The 13,384-nt window shown below is 49.4% G+C and overlaps 4 protein-coding genes across 4 annotated transcripts; 3 read left to right on the top strand and 1 right to left on the bottom strand.

Annotated features, from left to right (window-relative positions):
• Nucleotides 1-227: 227 nt before the first annotated feature.
• On the top strand, nucleotides 228-875 carry N7532_001652 (uncharacterized protein; the record flags this gene model as incomplete). Its single annotated transcript, XM_056614146.1, has 1 exon — nucleotides 228-875. One exon carries the CDS (start codon nucleotides 228-230, stop codon nucleotides 873-875), a length of 648 nt encoding a protein of 215 aa, XP_056479187.1.
• Nucleotides 876-1,843: 968 nt separating this feature from the next.
• On the bottom strand, nucleotides 1,844-3,719 carry N7532_001653 (FAD-binding oxidoreductase; the record flags this gene model as incomplete). Its single annotated transcript, XM_056614147.1, has 4 exons — nucleotides 1,844-1,990; nucleotides 2,046-2,227; nucleotides 2,283-3,336; nucleotides 3,390-3,719. 4 exons carry the CDS (start codon nucleotides 3,717-3,719, stop codon nucleotides 1,844-1,846), a joined length of 1,713 nt encoding a protein of 570 aa, XP_056479188.1.
• A 501-nt stretch (nucleotides 3,720-4,220) lies between these two features.
• Nucleotides 4,221-7,737, top strand: N7532_001654 (uncharacterized protein; the record flags this gene model as incomplete). The annotated part of the gene is made up of 8 exons (XM_056614148.1): nucleotides 4,221-4,295; nucleotides 4,351-4,498; nucleotides 4,560-4,651; nucleotides 4,711-5,328; nucleotides 5,382-6,731; nucleotides 6,788-6,916; nucleotides 6,974-7,090; nucleotides 7,141-7,737. The coding sequence occupies 8 exons, from the start codon at nucleotides 4,221-4,223 to the stop codon at nucleotides 7,735-7,737; spliced, it is 3,126 nt and encodes a 1,041-aa protein (XP_056479189.1).
• Nucleotides 7,738-8,884: 1,147 nt separating this feature from the next.
• N7532_001655 (RNA dependent RNA polymerase) lies at nucleotides 8,885-13,015 on the top strand (the record flags this gene model as incomplete). The annotated part of the gene is made up of 4 exons (XM_056614149.1): nucleotides 8,885-9,108; nucleotides 9,166-9,274; nucleotides 9,371-9,827; nucleotides 9,888-13,015. The coding sequence occupies 4 exons, from the start codon at nucleotides 8,885-8,887 to the stop codon at nucleotides 13,013-13,015; spliced, it is 3,918 nt and encodes a 1,305-aa protein (XP_056479190.1).
• Between the last annotated feature and the right edge of the window lie 369 nt (nucleotides 13,016-13,384).

Consider the following 13,384-nt stretch of genomic DNA (forward strand, 5'->3'; position numbering starts at 1 on the left):
ATATGATGGATATGGCACTCTACACATACTCTACGCTGGCAATTCATCATCTCATGTGATAATGCTACGATTCCAAACGTCAAATCTAGCTAGGCTAGGCGAAGCCCTACTCAGTCCAAACCAGGAATTTGGCTGAAGCTTCGAATAATCTATTTAGGATTGTTGTTTGATCGAAATCAATTTATCCTGCAACTACTCAATTGCTCCCCTGCCTCGTTTCTACCCAAATGACGGTTGCCCTCACGGACCATGATGCTTTCAATGCTTCTCCACAAATGGAATCGGATGATGACTATGCAATTGATTCCTCTGACGACGAGGAAAAGTTAAATTTCCCAGACGACGTTGAGAATGGAATTATTCCGCTCATGCCGTCACGGGTTGGTGCAACATATGAGACATGGGAGGAAGGCTTAGAGGAAGTCCAGATCCACGCTCGGTGTCGGGAATATGATGTCGTGAAACGTCGGACTCGGAACGGTCGGGACGGTCAGATGCGACATGTTGTTCTCCGATTTGGATGCAGGAGCCGTAATGAGCCAGTTATGAGGAGGCCAACCTCGGACAGCTCTGCAGGATCTGAATGCTATGATAGCCCTGGAAGATCCGACACCACTGAAATTTCTGACGACACTGAAGATACGGAGCTCGAAGAAATGAAATCCAGACCCGTGAGACCGAGAGTTTCGAATGTGAATTTCAATGCTGAGTCTATCGATGAGGAGATGTTGATAATGGAGAAATTGCCGCGAGCCGAAGAATTCTACAAGCGCCTGGCGATGCAGAGAAGAGATGGGGAGGGGAACTGCCTAACGGGTGAGACAATTGAGAGCACTACGCTTCACGACATCTTGTTATGTACCCTGCAATTATGATTGGCTGCGGCTTACTGAGGAACAACTCACAACCAATCATCCGGAGGAAGCGCGCTCAAACCCCGGGAGATCACGTCCAAGGCAGAAAGCAACACAAGGCCTCAGGCACATCACACTTAGTCGCTACACAGGGTGCAGCCAATGGAATCGCAAAAAGAGAGTCTGAATTGCTGTATAGCCCCTATCCGGCAATTTATGGGGTAAGCTGACTAATACAAAACAATCGGCAATTTAGATAATCCACCTCCGAACCAACTAACTATGGATTCCAACACACTTCAATAGGTCACGTGACATTCAACTCCAATAATAGAATAGGAAGGACTGGATGTATAAAGACACTCCTTTACGCACATGTATTTAGTTCTTCGCGATCAATTCACATATTGTTATTTGAATCTACTGTTGATTAATGCATCACAATTCAATTAAAGCCAAGCATCCTTCAAGTAGGGGAGCTCTTCGGAATGACCTACTTGGCGCACTCGACTGGCGCATCTCCGCAAGCATCCTAAAGACCCGAGTCCGTGTAAGGCTCAGTGTAGCAACGGTACGGTTGCGGACAGGCTTGGAGTTACGAATGCTTAAGGCAAATATAACCCAGGAACACTTAGGTTCACCGCGCCCAGCCACTAGCGCGTAACAAATCTCTACGTTTCCTGAGTTTCTACAAGACATGGACTATCCATATATCCCTCCTTGTACTTTTTGGGTAACATTACTCTATGTGAAGGTCGTCCAATTTTGGAGATTCATTGCCGAAGAGCCATCTCATAACCACGAGCCTTCCTATACGATACCCGGCAAGCAGATCGAGTACATGTAAATCATCTATTACGAGATTGTCTCTATTAGAAGAATACTTCACAGTGTTTCTGTGCAGAGAAAAAAGAAAGTATGCTCTGGATATAATCTAGATCCTACCGAAAGTTTTATCTATGTCCCAGTCATAATATGTACAATACAGGTCACTCCTCCACATCGAATATCTTCCCTGGGTTCAACAACCAGTGTGGATCCAGCGATCGCTTCAGACTGCGCATAACGTCAATGGTTCCCTCTCCAACTTCCTTTCGCAAGGAGTCCTTCTTGCCCAGGCCGACACCGTGTTCACCCTATGAGATGTGTTAGCACCAGCGGTGTTCGCGGAACGATGTTAAGACTCCATACCGTGCAGGAGCCCTCCATCTCCAAAGCTCGGTCAACCATGTCGTATACAACTTTCTCCACTCGAGCTTTCTCTTCTGGGTCATTGCGGTCGTACATGATGCTCGAGTGGAAATTTCCATCTCCAATGTGACCCAAAATGCTAGCAAAGATACCAAGGTCATCTAATTCCTTCTTCGATATTTCTGGGCCGGTCAGTAACAATTGCGTATCGAGGGAGCAGAGTGTTTGGGTACACACCAATGATATCGGGAAGTCTGGAAATTGGTACAGCAACATCTGTAGACCAAACTTCGGATCCTTCCTTGCGCAGGGCCATCATGCTCCATAGGGACTGCTTACGAGCAGACCAGAGGTCGTGGGCCTCCTTCTCATCCTGGGCAAACTGGAACGTTTCGGCGCGGTTGTCTTTTGCGAGGTTTCGAGTCAGGTTGATGCTATCCTCAACGCCCGCCGAGGTCCCAGAGAACTTGAAGAAGAGAGTTGGCGAGACACTCCAGGTCCGTCCCGTTCCGCCAGCACGATTAATCACGTCCATCTGAACGTCATCCAAGATCTCCATACATTGTACCTGAATACCCTTGCGAATCAATTGCATCGCTGTCGAGGCGCAATCACGAATCGTTGGGAATGAAACAACACCAACTCGAGTTTCTTCTGGGATAGGCGCCAATTTCAGAGTTGCTTCTGTCACTATTCCCAATGTCCCCTCTGATCCGACAAGCAGCCCGGTAAGATTATATCCGGCGGAGGTCTTCCGAGGGCGTCGACGTGTTTTCATGACCCGACCGTCAGCCAAGACGACAGTGAGGTTGATCACCCAGTCCTTCATCGTACCATATCTCACTGCATTTGTTCCACTGCAGTTGGTACCAACCATGCCGCCGATCATGGCAGATGGACCGGGGTCAACAGGGAAGAAAAGACCCGTCTCCTTGATCTGCTCGTTCAGGTCCATCCACCCAATTGACGGCTGAACCACAACGTCCATGTCATTCTCGTGAATTTCCAGAACCTTGTTCATCATGGCGAAGTCAATTGTCATTCCACCGTAGGGGGCGGAGAAATTGGCTTCTAGGCTGGACCCGCCGGAGAAGGGGATCATGGGCATGCGATACTTGTGGCAGACTTTTGCGATTTCCACGACATCCTCGGTGGTTTGGGGGTAAGCAATTGCGACGGGAAGACGATCGGCGTTGAGGCTGGACCATTCGGAATAGCCGTGTCGCTCGAGATCATCTTCGTCGGTAGACACGGTGTCTTCACCCAGCTTGGCCCGCAGTTCGGTAATGACCTGCGATTGTCAGTCTGTGCTTTCTTACAGACGCTCTGCCTTGACGGATATACCTTCTCGCAGTCCTTCGCCGAGGCGTACTGAGGCTTCACAGATGCCTGGGAATTATTGGAGATCTTGTTGTAATAAGCGTAGGTGTATCCCAACCCCGCAGCGAATGCGGAGATTAAGAGAGTCCGAGCTGGGCTCCAAGAAGTCGAGTTGTTGGATGAGTTAGAGCTTGAGCCTGACGAGAGTTGATGTTGCTGCTCTTTCGTTTCTCTACTGCTGGAGTTGCTGCGAATTCCAGTGGATCTATTGGCCCAACGTGTTGGGAGGGGAATCCGGGGATGGCACAGGGCCATGCGGGGAGTGGAGAAGCCCCGGAGGGTGGGCGCTCGCATGGCCATGAGGATATATGCGCACAATTGAACAGCTGAAGCGAAGGTTGAGCAAATTCACGATCGCATGGAATAGTTTGACATTAGAAAGAAAGAAAGTCCGTCAGACGTAGGCCTCGGGGCAAAGGCAGCACGAGGCTTCCCCCGCATCAGATTCGGCCGAGAGGAATCAGTTCCGCGCGTGGGGGCAACAGCGGTGTGGGGGAGCACCGAGGATCTAGCACCATCTAATAGGGCTGCCTGATGCTTAGATAGTGAATAGAATCGTTAAGGCGCTGATTGTATCATCATAGCTCACAATTGCACGAGGATCTAGTTCGACAGTGGAGGAAGACGTAGTGCAATCGCATAGATCCACTGCGGTCGGCGGCCAGAAGAGCCCCCCGCGGTTGACGGGGCAACCACGACAACACTTCACCTGTTCAACCATCGCGCATCCAAGAGCACGAGATAAGCGCGACAATCGTGACCACGACAATTTCCGCGATCCAAGCCGCGATCGCTATGGCTGAGGATACCATGCGCCTTGTACGCGAGATAGAACGTGTCGTGACTGCGCCCTATGTGCCCTCGCTACAGGTAGGCTGCGTCTCGTGTCTTTTCGGTTCTGGGATCGCGCTAACGCCGAATCTAGGACCTGTACGAGCTCGTCCAGCGCGTTGCGCCATCAAAAGTCGAAGTATGGGCTCTGCAGAAGCCTTGTCAAGTGGGCCTGTTGACGGACGTTTTGATGGAAGGCCTGTCTCGATCGCGGGCTGCATTGCCGCTTCTCTCGGCATTTGGTGAGCACAGTGACGCAGGAACTTGGGGTATTCTTATACTAGTCGCTAATATCGGTCCCAGCTCGAATGACTTGCTTTCGAGATGCACTTCTGAAGCGTCATCCCGTTGTCTTGGACGCCTTTTTGGAGAAGGCTATGGAAACGGAGCCCGAAGTGAGTGATATGAACATCCCCACATTGTCCCAGACCCACGAAACTAATATTGTGCACAGTACATTAATGCCTGTACTGATATATTATCGTCTCCTCTTCCATCAGACATTGTTCTGCCTGGTCGAGTTGCTGGCTTCCTCGCTAAGTTAGTCGCATCGATGGCAGGAAGTCCATGTGCAGAGACTGTGGCCCCCCTGCATACCCTTGTAAGCACACTGCAGGCATCTCCGCGCCTTTTTCACGAAATCCCAGATGACATTATGTCGAATCTGCAAGTCGAGTTCACCAAAACCCTTCGCAATATGGATGATCACATGGGTATTCTCTTGAGTCTCGCTACCTTCGCACGCATTGCATCCACCCAGTCCCGCAGTCCCCGATATCAACAGGGGTCAGAGCCGCCGACGTGGCTTCTTAACATTCAACACTTCTTTGGTCCAAAGCGTGGGGTTAAGACACTTGACTTGGTTGTCTTGCGAGTCATCCTAGCCTGCTCTTCAAGCAGTACCTCTCTCACGCCAGCCCAAGCAGAGGAGAGTATTCGCCTTTCTATTTCGATTATTGATACTATTGGTCCGGAGCAAAAAAATGCTTGGATTTCAGCCGGGTCCTCCAAAATTGCCAAGCTGTGCGACAAGATAGCCCGCGATGGCCTGGATCGCGGAATCCAACTCATGGTATGTCTCCTCCAATCAGCCCACACCGGATATCATCTAATTTTGTACTATAGGGTCTGACCTTCTTGCTATCTCTTTGCCCCATCAAAAATTTCCCACCGCAGGTTCGCAACCTGGGACTACGCCTGCTTGTCTCTCGGGACAGCCGAGGAGCTTTAACCACAATGTCGCGCGATCTAGTCATCCGCTTGACGGAATGTCTCTCTGCCTGCGACGAGTCTATTGTTTACGAACTTCTCCGATTTACTGTTGATGCTGTGAAAGACAACAGTTTGAACCAGGACTCTTTATCGAGCCTACACGTTGCGGATACTTTACTTTCCAGCTTCCAAGCGAATGAGTCCCACCAGATCGTGTCTTCTCTCTTAAGCTCGGCGTCGACAAAAGAGACCATTGCGAGTCTCTTTGTAAAATTCCCAGTCACAACTGATCGAGACCAGTGCCAGGGATCGGATGTCTGCCAGTGTGCATACAGCGCTTTGCAGAACAAAATCTTGCTCAACCTTTTTCAGATGTACTTTGCGGCCACACTGTCTCAGAATGGAAGTGATAGGGACATTTCCATCATGAAGTCCTTTGTGGAGCGCGCGGCGAGGACCATGACTAGCCAAAAATGCTCTTTTGCGGATGCCGAGTCGAAGAATTTCCGCAGCTCTCTTCTCTTTCGCGATCGACAAGAGTTTGCATCGAAAGAAATTCCGAACTGGGATTGGAAATCCTCCATCACTGGCACTTTTATGCAAACCTCCGAGATGGCGCATACGAACATACTGAAGAAAATTGAAGACATCTGCTTCGATATGGAACGCCGATGCCATGATGTCGAAGGTCCATTGCGCTCAGTTGAGAAAGACCGCGACAGATGCGTTCTTGAAGTCGAGGAACTCAAGTATCAAAATGAAGAGTTGGCTCGGAGTCTCGGACGATCTAACCAGACAATCTCAGATCTCCGCGAAGAGATGGCTGAGCTGGAAAAGCATGCTGAAAAGGCGTATAGTCGAGTCGACGAACTGTCCCTTTCTCTCAACTCTGTCCAGCAACAGCTCCATGAGCAACAATGCCATTCCGAGGAAATATTCAACGTGGAGAAAGAAAGGTTCCGAACGCGAGAGCTTGATCTGATTGCTACTTCGACTGAGAAGGACGATCAACTGGAGGAGCTAGAGGCAGAAGTACAGCTTCTTCGAGCCAATAATGAAAATATGCGCCAATCGCTGGAAATTGAGTCACAAGTAAAACTGTTCTCTTCAGAAAGGGCTGGTCTCTTGGAACGTGATCTGGAGCATCATATAACTCTTCTGGAGCAAAGCAGGTCATTATGTTCTGAAAAGGAAGACGAGGTTAAGCGCCTAATGGCAGACAACGGGAATCTGAAAATGGAAACAGCGTCCATGAAGGTTACGGTGAGCATTCCTTAGTCATGGATGATAGTGGACCAAAGCTAACGGATGATTACAAGGTTGAGGAACAGAGTCGGGAAGTCGAGAGACTCTACGGTTCGCTTCAAGAGGCCGAAGAGAAGTCAATTTCGGGGAGGGAGACTCTCCAGCAACAGCACGAAATTGAAATCTCCAAAGTCGCAACAGAGGTGAGCAGTCATAGATTCCATATTCCTTGATCCGCTGCTAATCCATGATTCGCATAGGTTGCAAACGAAAAAAGGGAAGTCGCACGCCTACGTGCAGCAATGCAAGAGGCCGCTAGCGATGCTTCCAAGAAACTCCAGTCTAAGGACAAACGCCTACAGCACTTGGAGAGAAAGGTACGATCTTTTCCACGTTAGAGTGTTTCTTTGTACTAACTTTGAAATAGATACAAGCCATGCGGGATGAGAGAGAGGCCAAAGCCAGAGAATTTTCCGAGGCTCAACAACACATTGGTCGCTTGATGAGCGTCATGGGGTTCTCTGCGCAGCCAACCGAGCCCCAGTCCACCACAAAACAGCAAACTAGAACGAGCGGACCTTCTCAGGCAGCAGCGTGTCACTCTGCCGCATATGACGAGGATTCGCAATTGGTGCAGTCGTTTGAATCCACCAATCTCCAGGAACATTCTTCCAAGAGACCTTCTCCAAAGCGACCCCGAGCGAACCGACTCTCCCTAAACCCATCACAGCCTCCGCCCCGAACCCCTGCAGCCCCTACTACACGGTCGGCGACGAAGACTCCCGACACCGCGCAACGTTCTGCTCGACAACCTTTCACTGAGTCGCGTGCCAACAGCAACCCGGACAAATTCCAGTCCGCCGATCTCTCCAAGCACAGTCAGCCGGCGGTCGGTCTGACGAATAACTTTGAGGAGAATCATCTGCAGGACTTTGACTTGGATATGGATCTAGAGTTCTCCAGGGACTTTATTTTTACGAGCACTGCCTTCTCGGGGTCGGAAGAAAAATTGGCACAGCAGTGAAGGCTTTTTCGGAATCTCCGAAGCTCATCATATTGTCTTGCAATAGGCCTTCCTCGCACTTTGCTTGTTTGGTGATGGTGGTTTTATTATTCTATCTTCCGTATACTTAATTTTGGATGCATAATATACCCAATCGGCCTGGCTGCCGATGCTCCAGTCAATCTTTCCCTTACCATTTATTCTCGATTACTGGGTTGTGGCATACAGACTACAGCTCCGCCTTAATTTCTTGTTAGAGAGCTCATTTCGAGACCACATGCGGGCTTAATGGAGCCCCTGTCCTCAAACCATAACCATGGTACTGTTAATTCTATCTCACAGCTCAATTGAACTTGATGGAAGCATGGTAGGTTCAATGCAAATTTGATGTCCTATTATGAGCCCATAAATAAAAGGACAATCCTTTTTATGGGGCTTGGATGGATGTTAGCTCACCGGAGCTAGAGATAGGCCTTTATTTTTATAAATGCCATCCACGTATATTCTCGTCATATTATTTCCCCATAGCCATTTTCAAACTTGCCGTCAACTTCGAGCCTCAGGCTTTCGATTCCAAGTCTACCAGTATAATGCCGAGCATCAAATCCCGTTGAAGGCACAAAAGGAAGACGCAGAACATTCAAGGTATGATGTGGCGGATACTGTGTTCACGCAATAGCCCGCATCTTCTCGTTACAAAAGGCTCGTTTTCTTTGAAGACACAGCTTCCGCCTTCGCATTCTTCTACTATATGACATGTCGACACGGAAGGCCATGAATTTCTCAGATCACACTTCTGAAACGACTTCAACATTCAAACCTATGTGCTTACACAGAGACAACAACATGTTGCATTCGTGAACCCCCTGTGTGGCCCCGGTGATACGGCAACCTATGGCCGCAGAACCCAGGCTGATATCCCTCAAGTAAACCAACCGCCATCAACTTAACTTGCGCTACTCCACTCGAATCCCAAAAATTAACGAAAAAACCACGTTCAATCGCCAACCTTTCTTCGTCTACCTCATTCCCCAACAATCTCACTTCGCCTTCTCCATTGATTTTCCTTCAACTTTCTTCATTTCGCCAATCTCTTCTTCGCTCTCCACCTCCCACTTCCTTCCTCCTTCTCTTCGACTCACTCTCCTTCCTCCTAGCTTGATCCAATATGGCAGACCGTGCTCAGATCTTCTCGGCAGATGCCGCGGAGATGCCTGTGATTCAAACATGGAGAATCTGGGAGTCTCTAGCCCTCCACATCTTCAACATCCCCCGTGAGACAAGCACCTTCATCCTCTGGAAGAATTTGGAGAAAGAGGGATACTTGATCTCGATTGACATCTACCGACGGAATGAAGCCGATACTTACGTTCACGGGAAGGTTCGATTCAAGTACTACCCCCAGCCCTCTTTGCCTTGTTGTTTCAAATGACTGATCCTCTCCTGTAGGCCACCACCTACCTCGAATTTCTGGGAAAACGGCCCCTACCCGATCACGTTGCGCAATGGCACCAAAGTACCTCTCCGTTTTCAGCTCGACAGCCCTGGGAGTAACCTGGTAGAAAGTCCACTTGGTTCCGGGATGGCATACCCAGCAGAACTGGCAAGTTATATCGCCCACTAGCTATGACAACAATGCTGATACATGACAAAGGATCTCGTCGCCTTGAAGCTCGAAGTCTGTGTATTGACCGGTCAAAATTCCATTTTCCCGATGCGGAGTTTCGAGACCTCCCCCAAAATGACCATCGATGTGCGGCGGCGCGAAGTAAATTTGAAATTCACGACCGCTATTCTCGACCGGAGGAACACCACCACGATCGATCTGCAAGAGTCTCAGAGTGTCTTCAGGGCCACAATTCAATTCCTCCAGTTGAAAAAAGTATGGAAAACCACCAATCCCGAGACGAAGTGCGTGTCGTTCTTATTCATCTTGGACACGCCGGCACGATACTACCGTCGCCTGAAAGATATCTCTCATACCTTTATAGGGCAGGACTCGTGGAGAGAGTATGACATATGGACTCGACAGACGGCACTGGTCCACAATCCTTGGACTCTGGATAGACAGAGAACGAATTTGCGTCGAACCGGCCACATCGTGGATATTGGTATATTTCCCCATCTCCAATTGTATTCTTTGCCTCCCTATCGCTGACGATTTTTCACAGGTCGCTGGAATGTATTTCGAATCACATTTCCTTCTGAAGAGATTAAAAAAGGAGCGGCAGTCTTGATGTACCAAATCTTTGGTGACCACAACATCCAGGTTGAAGATGGGAGCCACTTCACTCAGAGTTCTACTCGTCCGACATCGATCTGGGACTGGATCGACCGCTCGGAGGGCCAGCAGACTAAGTCAAATTCTGAGGAGCTCGCTGGCCTCGCAGACCCGAACTTCGTCGACTTGGACCCCCTCGTTCGTTATCAGTTAGAGGTTTGTATCTCCCATGGTCGGCTCTCGGAATTCACCACGACTCGCCGATTTGCGCGAGCTTTGCGAGACCTTGGACCTGAGAAAGGCAGGAATCTGCTCGAGCAAGTGGCTACAGAAAGGACCAGCTACATAAACCCCCTGGATATATTCAAGATTCAGGGCTACAGGGGCGCCAGGGACACAAAGATCCCTACGTATTGCTGCTACATGCGGACAGCGCGGGTAACTCCAAGCACGGTGTACTACAATACCCCGACAGTTGATACTTCCAACCGGATCACTCGCCGCTACCTGGAACATTCAGACCGCTTCCTTCGTGTTCGCTTCACTGACGAAAAGTATCTGGGCCGCATCGGATCCAGCGTGAGTGATTCGAACGACGAAGTCTACACCCGGGTCAAAAGAACGCTGGCCAACGGGATCACAATTGGTGATCGCCATTATGAATTCCTTGCCTTTGGAAACTCTCAATTTCGTGAGCATGGTGCATACTTTTTTGCGCCTCATCCGGAGCTTCGCGATGTGACCGCTGCTAGCATTCGCGCTTGGATGGGCCAATTCAGCCACATCCGAAATATCGCCAAGTATGCGGCTCGATTGGGACAAAGCTTCTCTACAACTCGGGCTGTCGAGGGAAGCTCCTCTGTTGTCCGAAAAATTGAGGATATCTCCCATCATGGATGCGTGTTCTCTGATGGCGTCGGCAAGGTCTCGAACTTCTTGGTATCAATCATCTCGCAGGACCTGAAGTTAAACGACCCAAATGGTCAGCCACCTTCAGCCTTCCAATTCCGACACGGTGGATCCAAGGGAATGCTGGTTGCATCTTCAGATCCTACCCGTTTTGAAATTCATATTCGACCGAGTCAAACAAAGTACGAGACTGACAATGGCCGGCTGGAGATCATTCGCGCCTCTCATTTTTCTATCGCAACTTTGAACCGCCAGCTTATCCTCGTCCTCTCTGCTCGGGGAATTCGCGATAACGTTTTTCATCAAAAGCTCATGGAGCTTTTGCGAAACTTTGAACAAGCTATGAAGGATGATCAGCAGGCAAAGTTGATGCTCCGAAAATACGTGGACCCCAATCAGATGACACTTGCATTGGCCCAGATGGTGGATGATGGATTCAGAAAAACAAAAGAGCCTTTTGTGTACTCTCTTCTGACATTGTGGAGGACATGGCACCTCAAGCTCCTCAAGGAAAAGGCAAAAATTGCTATCGACAAAGGTGCGGATCTCCTGGGATGCATTGACGAGACTGGGATCTTAAAGGGCCACAGCAACCAAAAGATGGAAAGAATAAATTATCTGAACGGGAAACATAAGATAGCAGCACTCCCACAGATCTTTGTTCAAATAACTCGTCCTGAAAACGGCTGGGCCCCCGAAGTCATTACTGGCGTTTGTATCGTGGCTCGCAATCCCTCTCTTCATCCAGGAGACATCCGTGTCGTCAATGCTGTCGATGTGCCCGAGTTGAGACATCTCCGCAACGTGATCGTGTTTCCACAGACAGGTGACCAAGATATCCCTGGTATGTGCTCTGGGGGCGACCTTGATGGTGACGACTTTTTCATCTTCTGGGACAAGGATCTGATTCCATGGAACTGGGGCGTCGCGCCGATGAGATTCCGTTCCAAGAAAGCGCCGGACCTTGACCATGAAGTCACAGTCGATGAGATCACTTCTTTCTTCGTCACTTACATGAAACATGACTGTCTCCCCAAGGTCGCTACTGCACATATGGCATGGGCCGACAGGCTTCCAAGGGGAGTTGAAGAAACAAAATGTCTCCGTCTGGCCCAGCTACACTCGGATGCAGTCGATTATAACAAGACCGGAGGCGCAGCCCATATGACTCGCGATCTGGAGCCTAACATGTGGCCGCACTTTATGGAAAAGAATCACAAGCCCAAGAGCATGATCTACCACTCGAGGAAGATCCTAGGCCAACTTTACGACAAGGTTCAAACGACAGACTTTTTTCCCAACCTGAGCATGCCTTTCGACAACCGTATTCTGGAATGCAAGCTCAAGGAAGCCAGCGAAGAGTTCATGGAATATGCAAAGAATCTCAAAAAAGTGTACGATGCCGCGATGCGCCGCATCATGGCCCAATACGATATCGCCACCGAATTCGAGGTCTGGTCAACTTGGGTCTTGAGCCACAATAACCTCAATCGAGATTACAACATGCACGAGGATCTCGGCCGGATTGCAACTCTGCTCCGAAACGGCTTCCGCAAGGAGTGCTATGAGAAGGTTGGTGGTCGCTTCGAAGCTGTTGCCCCCTTGGTCGTGGCCATGTACCGCGTCACACATGAAGCCATCACGGAAGCCCTCACCAAGAAGGATACGGAGCCTACCACTTTTGACGACGATGACGAATGGGGTGAATCTCCTGACAACGGGGACCTAAGTCTAAGCAAGCTTCCTCTCATCAGCTTCCCCTGGATTTTCCACGATTATCTCGGCAAGATTGCACAGGGCCACTACGACCTAAACATGATTGTGACTTCTGAATCTACTGAAAAGAAAGAAAGTAGCATTTCCAGAGTCTACAGTCAAGCGGAGATTCAGCCAATTCTTGCGGAAATGACCCGGACTGGAGAGTCGAAAGAGAAGAACAAGAAGAAGGGGGTTCGCTGCCAGACGGCGCATGATGGTGACGAGTTGCCTTCGGCCGATGATCTGCAGACGGAGGCACCTAAGGTGATGATGGACGATGACAGTGATTCAGGCGTTGACGTCCAGGATAAAGAAAGTTCCGATGACCGGGCTGCTAAGGAGATCGTGGAAACTGAACCTCCTCCATCCGCCCTCGATAAGCTGCTGGAATTGCTTAACAGTGAAGATTGAGTTCCTCAGGGCGTTGATGCTTATTAAGTTCCCTTATTATTTTTCTTCTTTCACTTGACCCTTTTTTTTTCCGGGAAGAAAAAATTGGAATGGAATCGCTAAGCCCAAGTTTTAAATTCCTAGGCTATCCTCTTCGGGTTGCTCTCGCCTGATCAGTAGCAGAAGTAGATTTCACGCTCTGTTACATAGGGCTCACAGCTCCGGCTACGAGTTTTAATGCAGGTATTTTCGAGAAGGTAACAGCTTTGCAAGCATTAAATCATTCGCTGATATTATTGAGTGTAGGGTATTCCGAACGCCAGCCATGATACAATCAGGATATGCTAAAGGAGAAAAAAGAAACAAGAGCCGAACTCCAATGAGCCGAGG

This window comes from Penicillium argentinense (assembly GCF_028826775.1).
Source record: "Penicillium argentinense strain IBT 30761 chromosome Unknown utg000002l_segment0_segment0, whole genome shotgun sequence".
In the NCBI taxonomy this organism is placed as follows: domain Eukaryota; kingdom Fungi; phylum Ascomycota; class Eurotiomycetes; order Eurotiales; family Aspergillaceae; genus Penicillium; species Penicillium argentinense.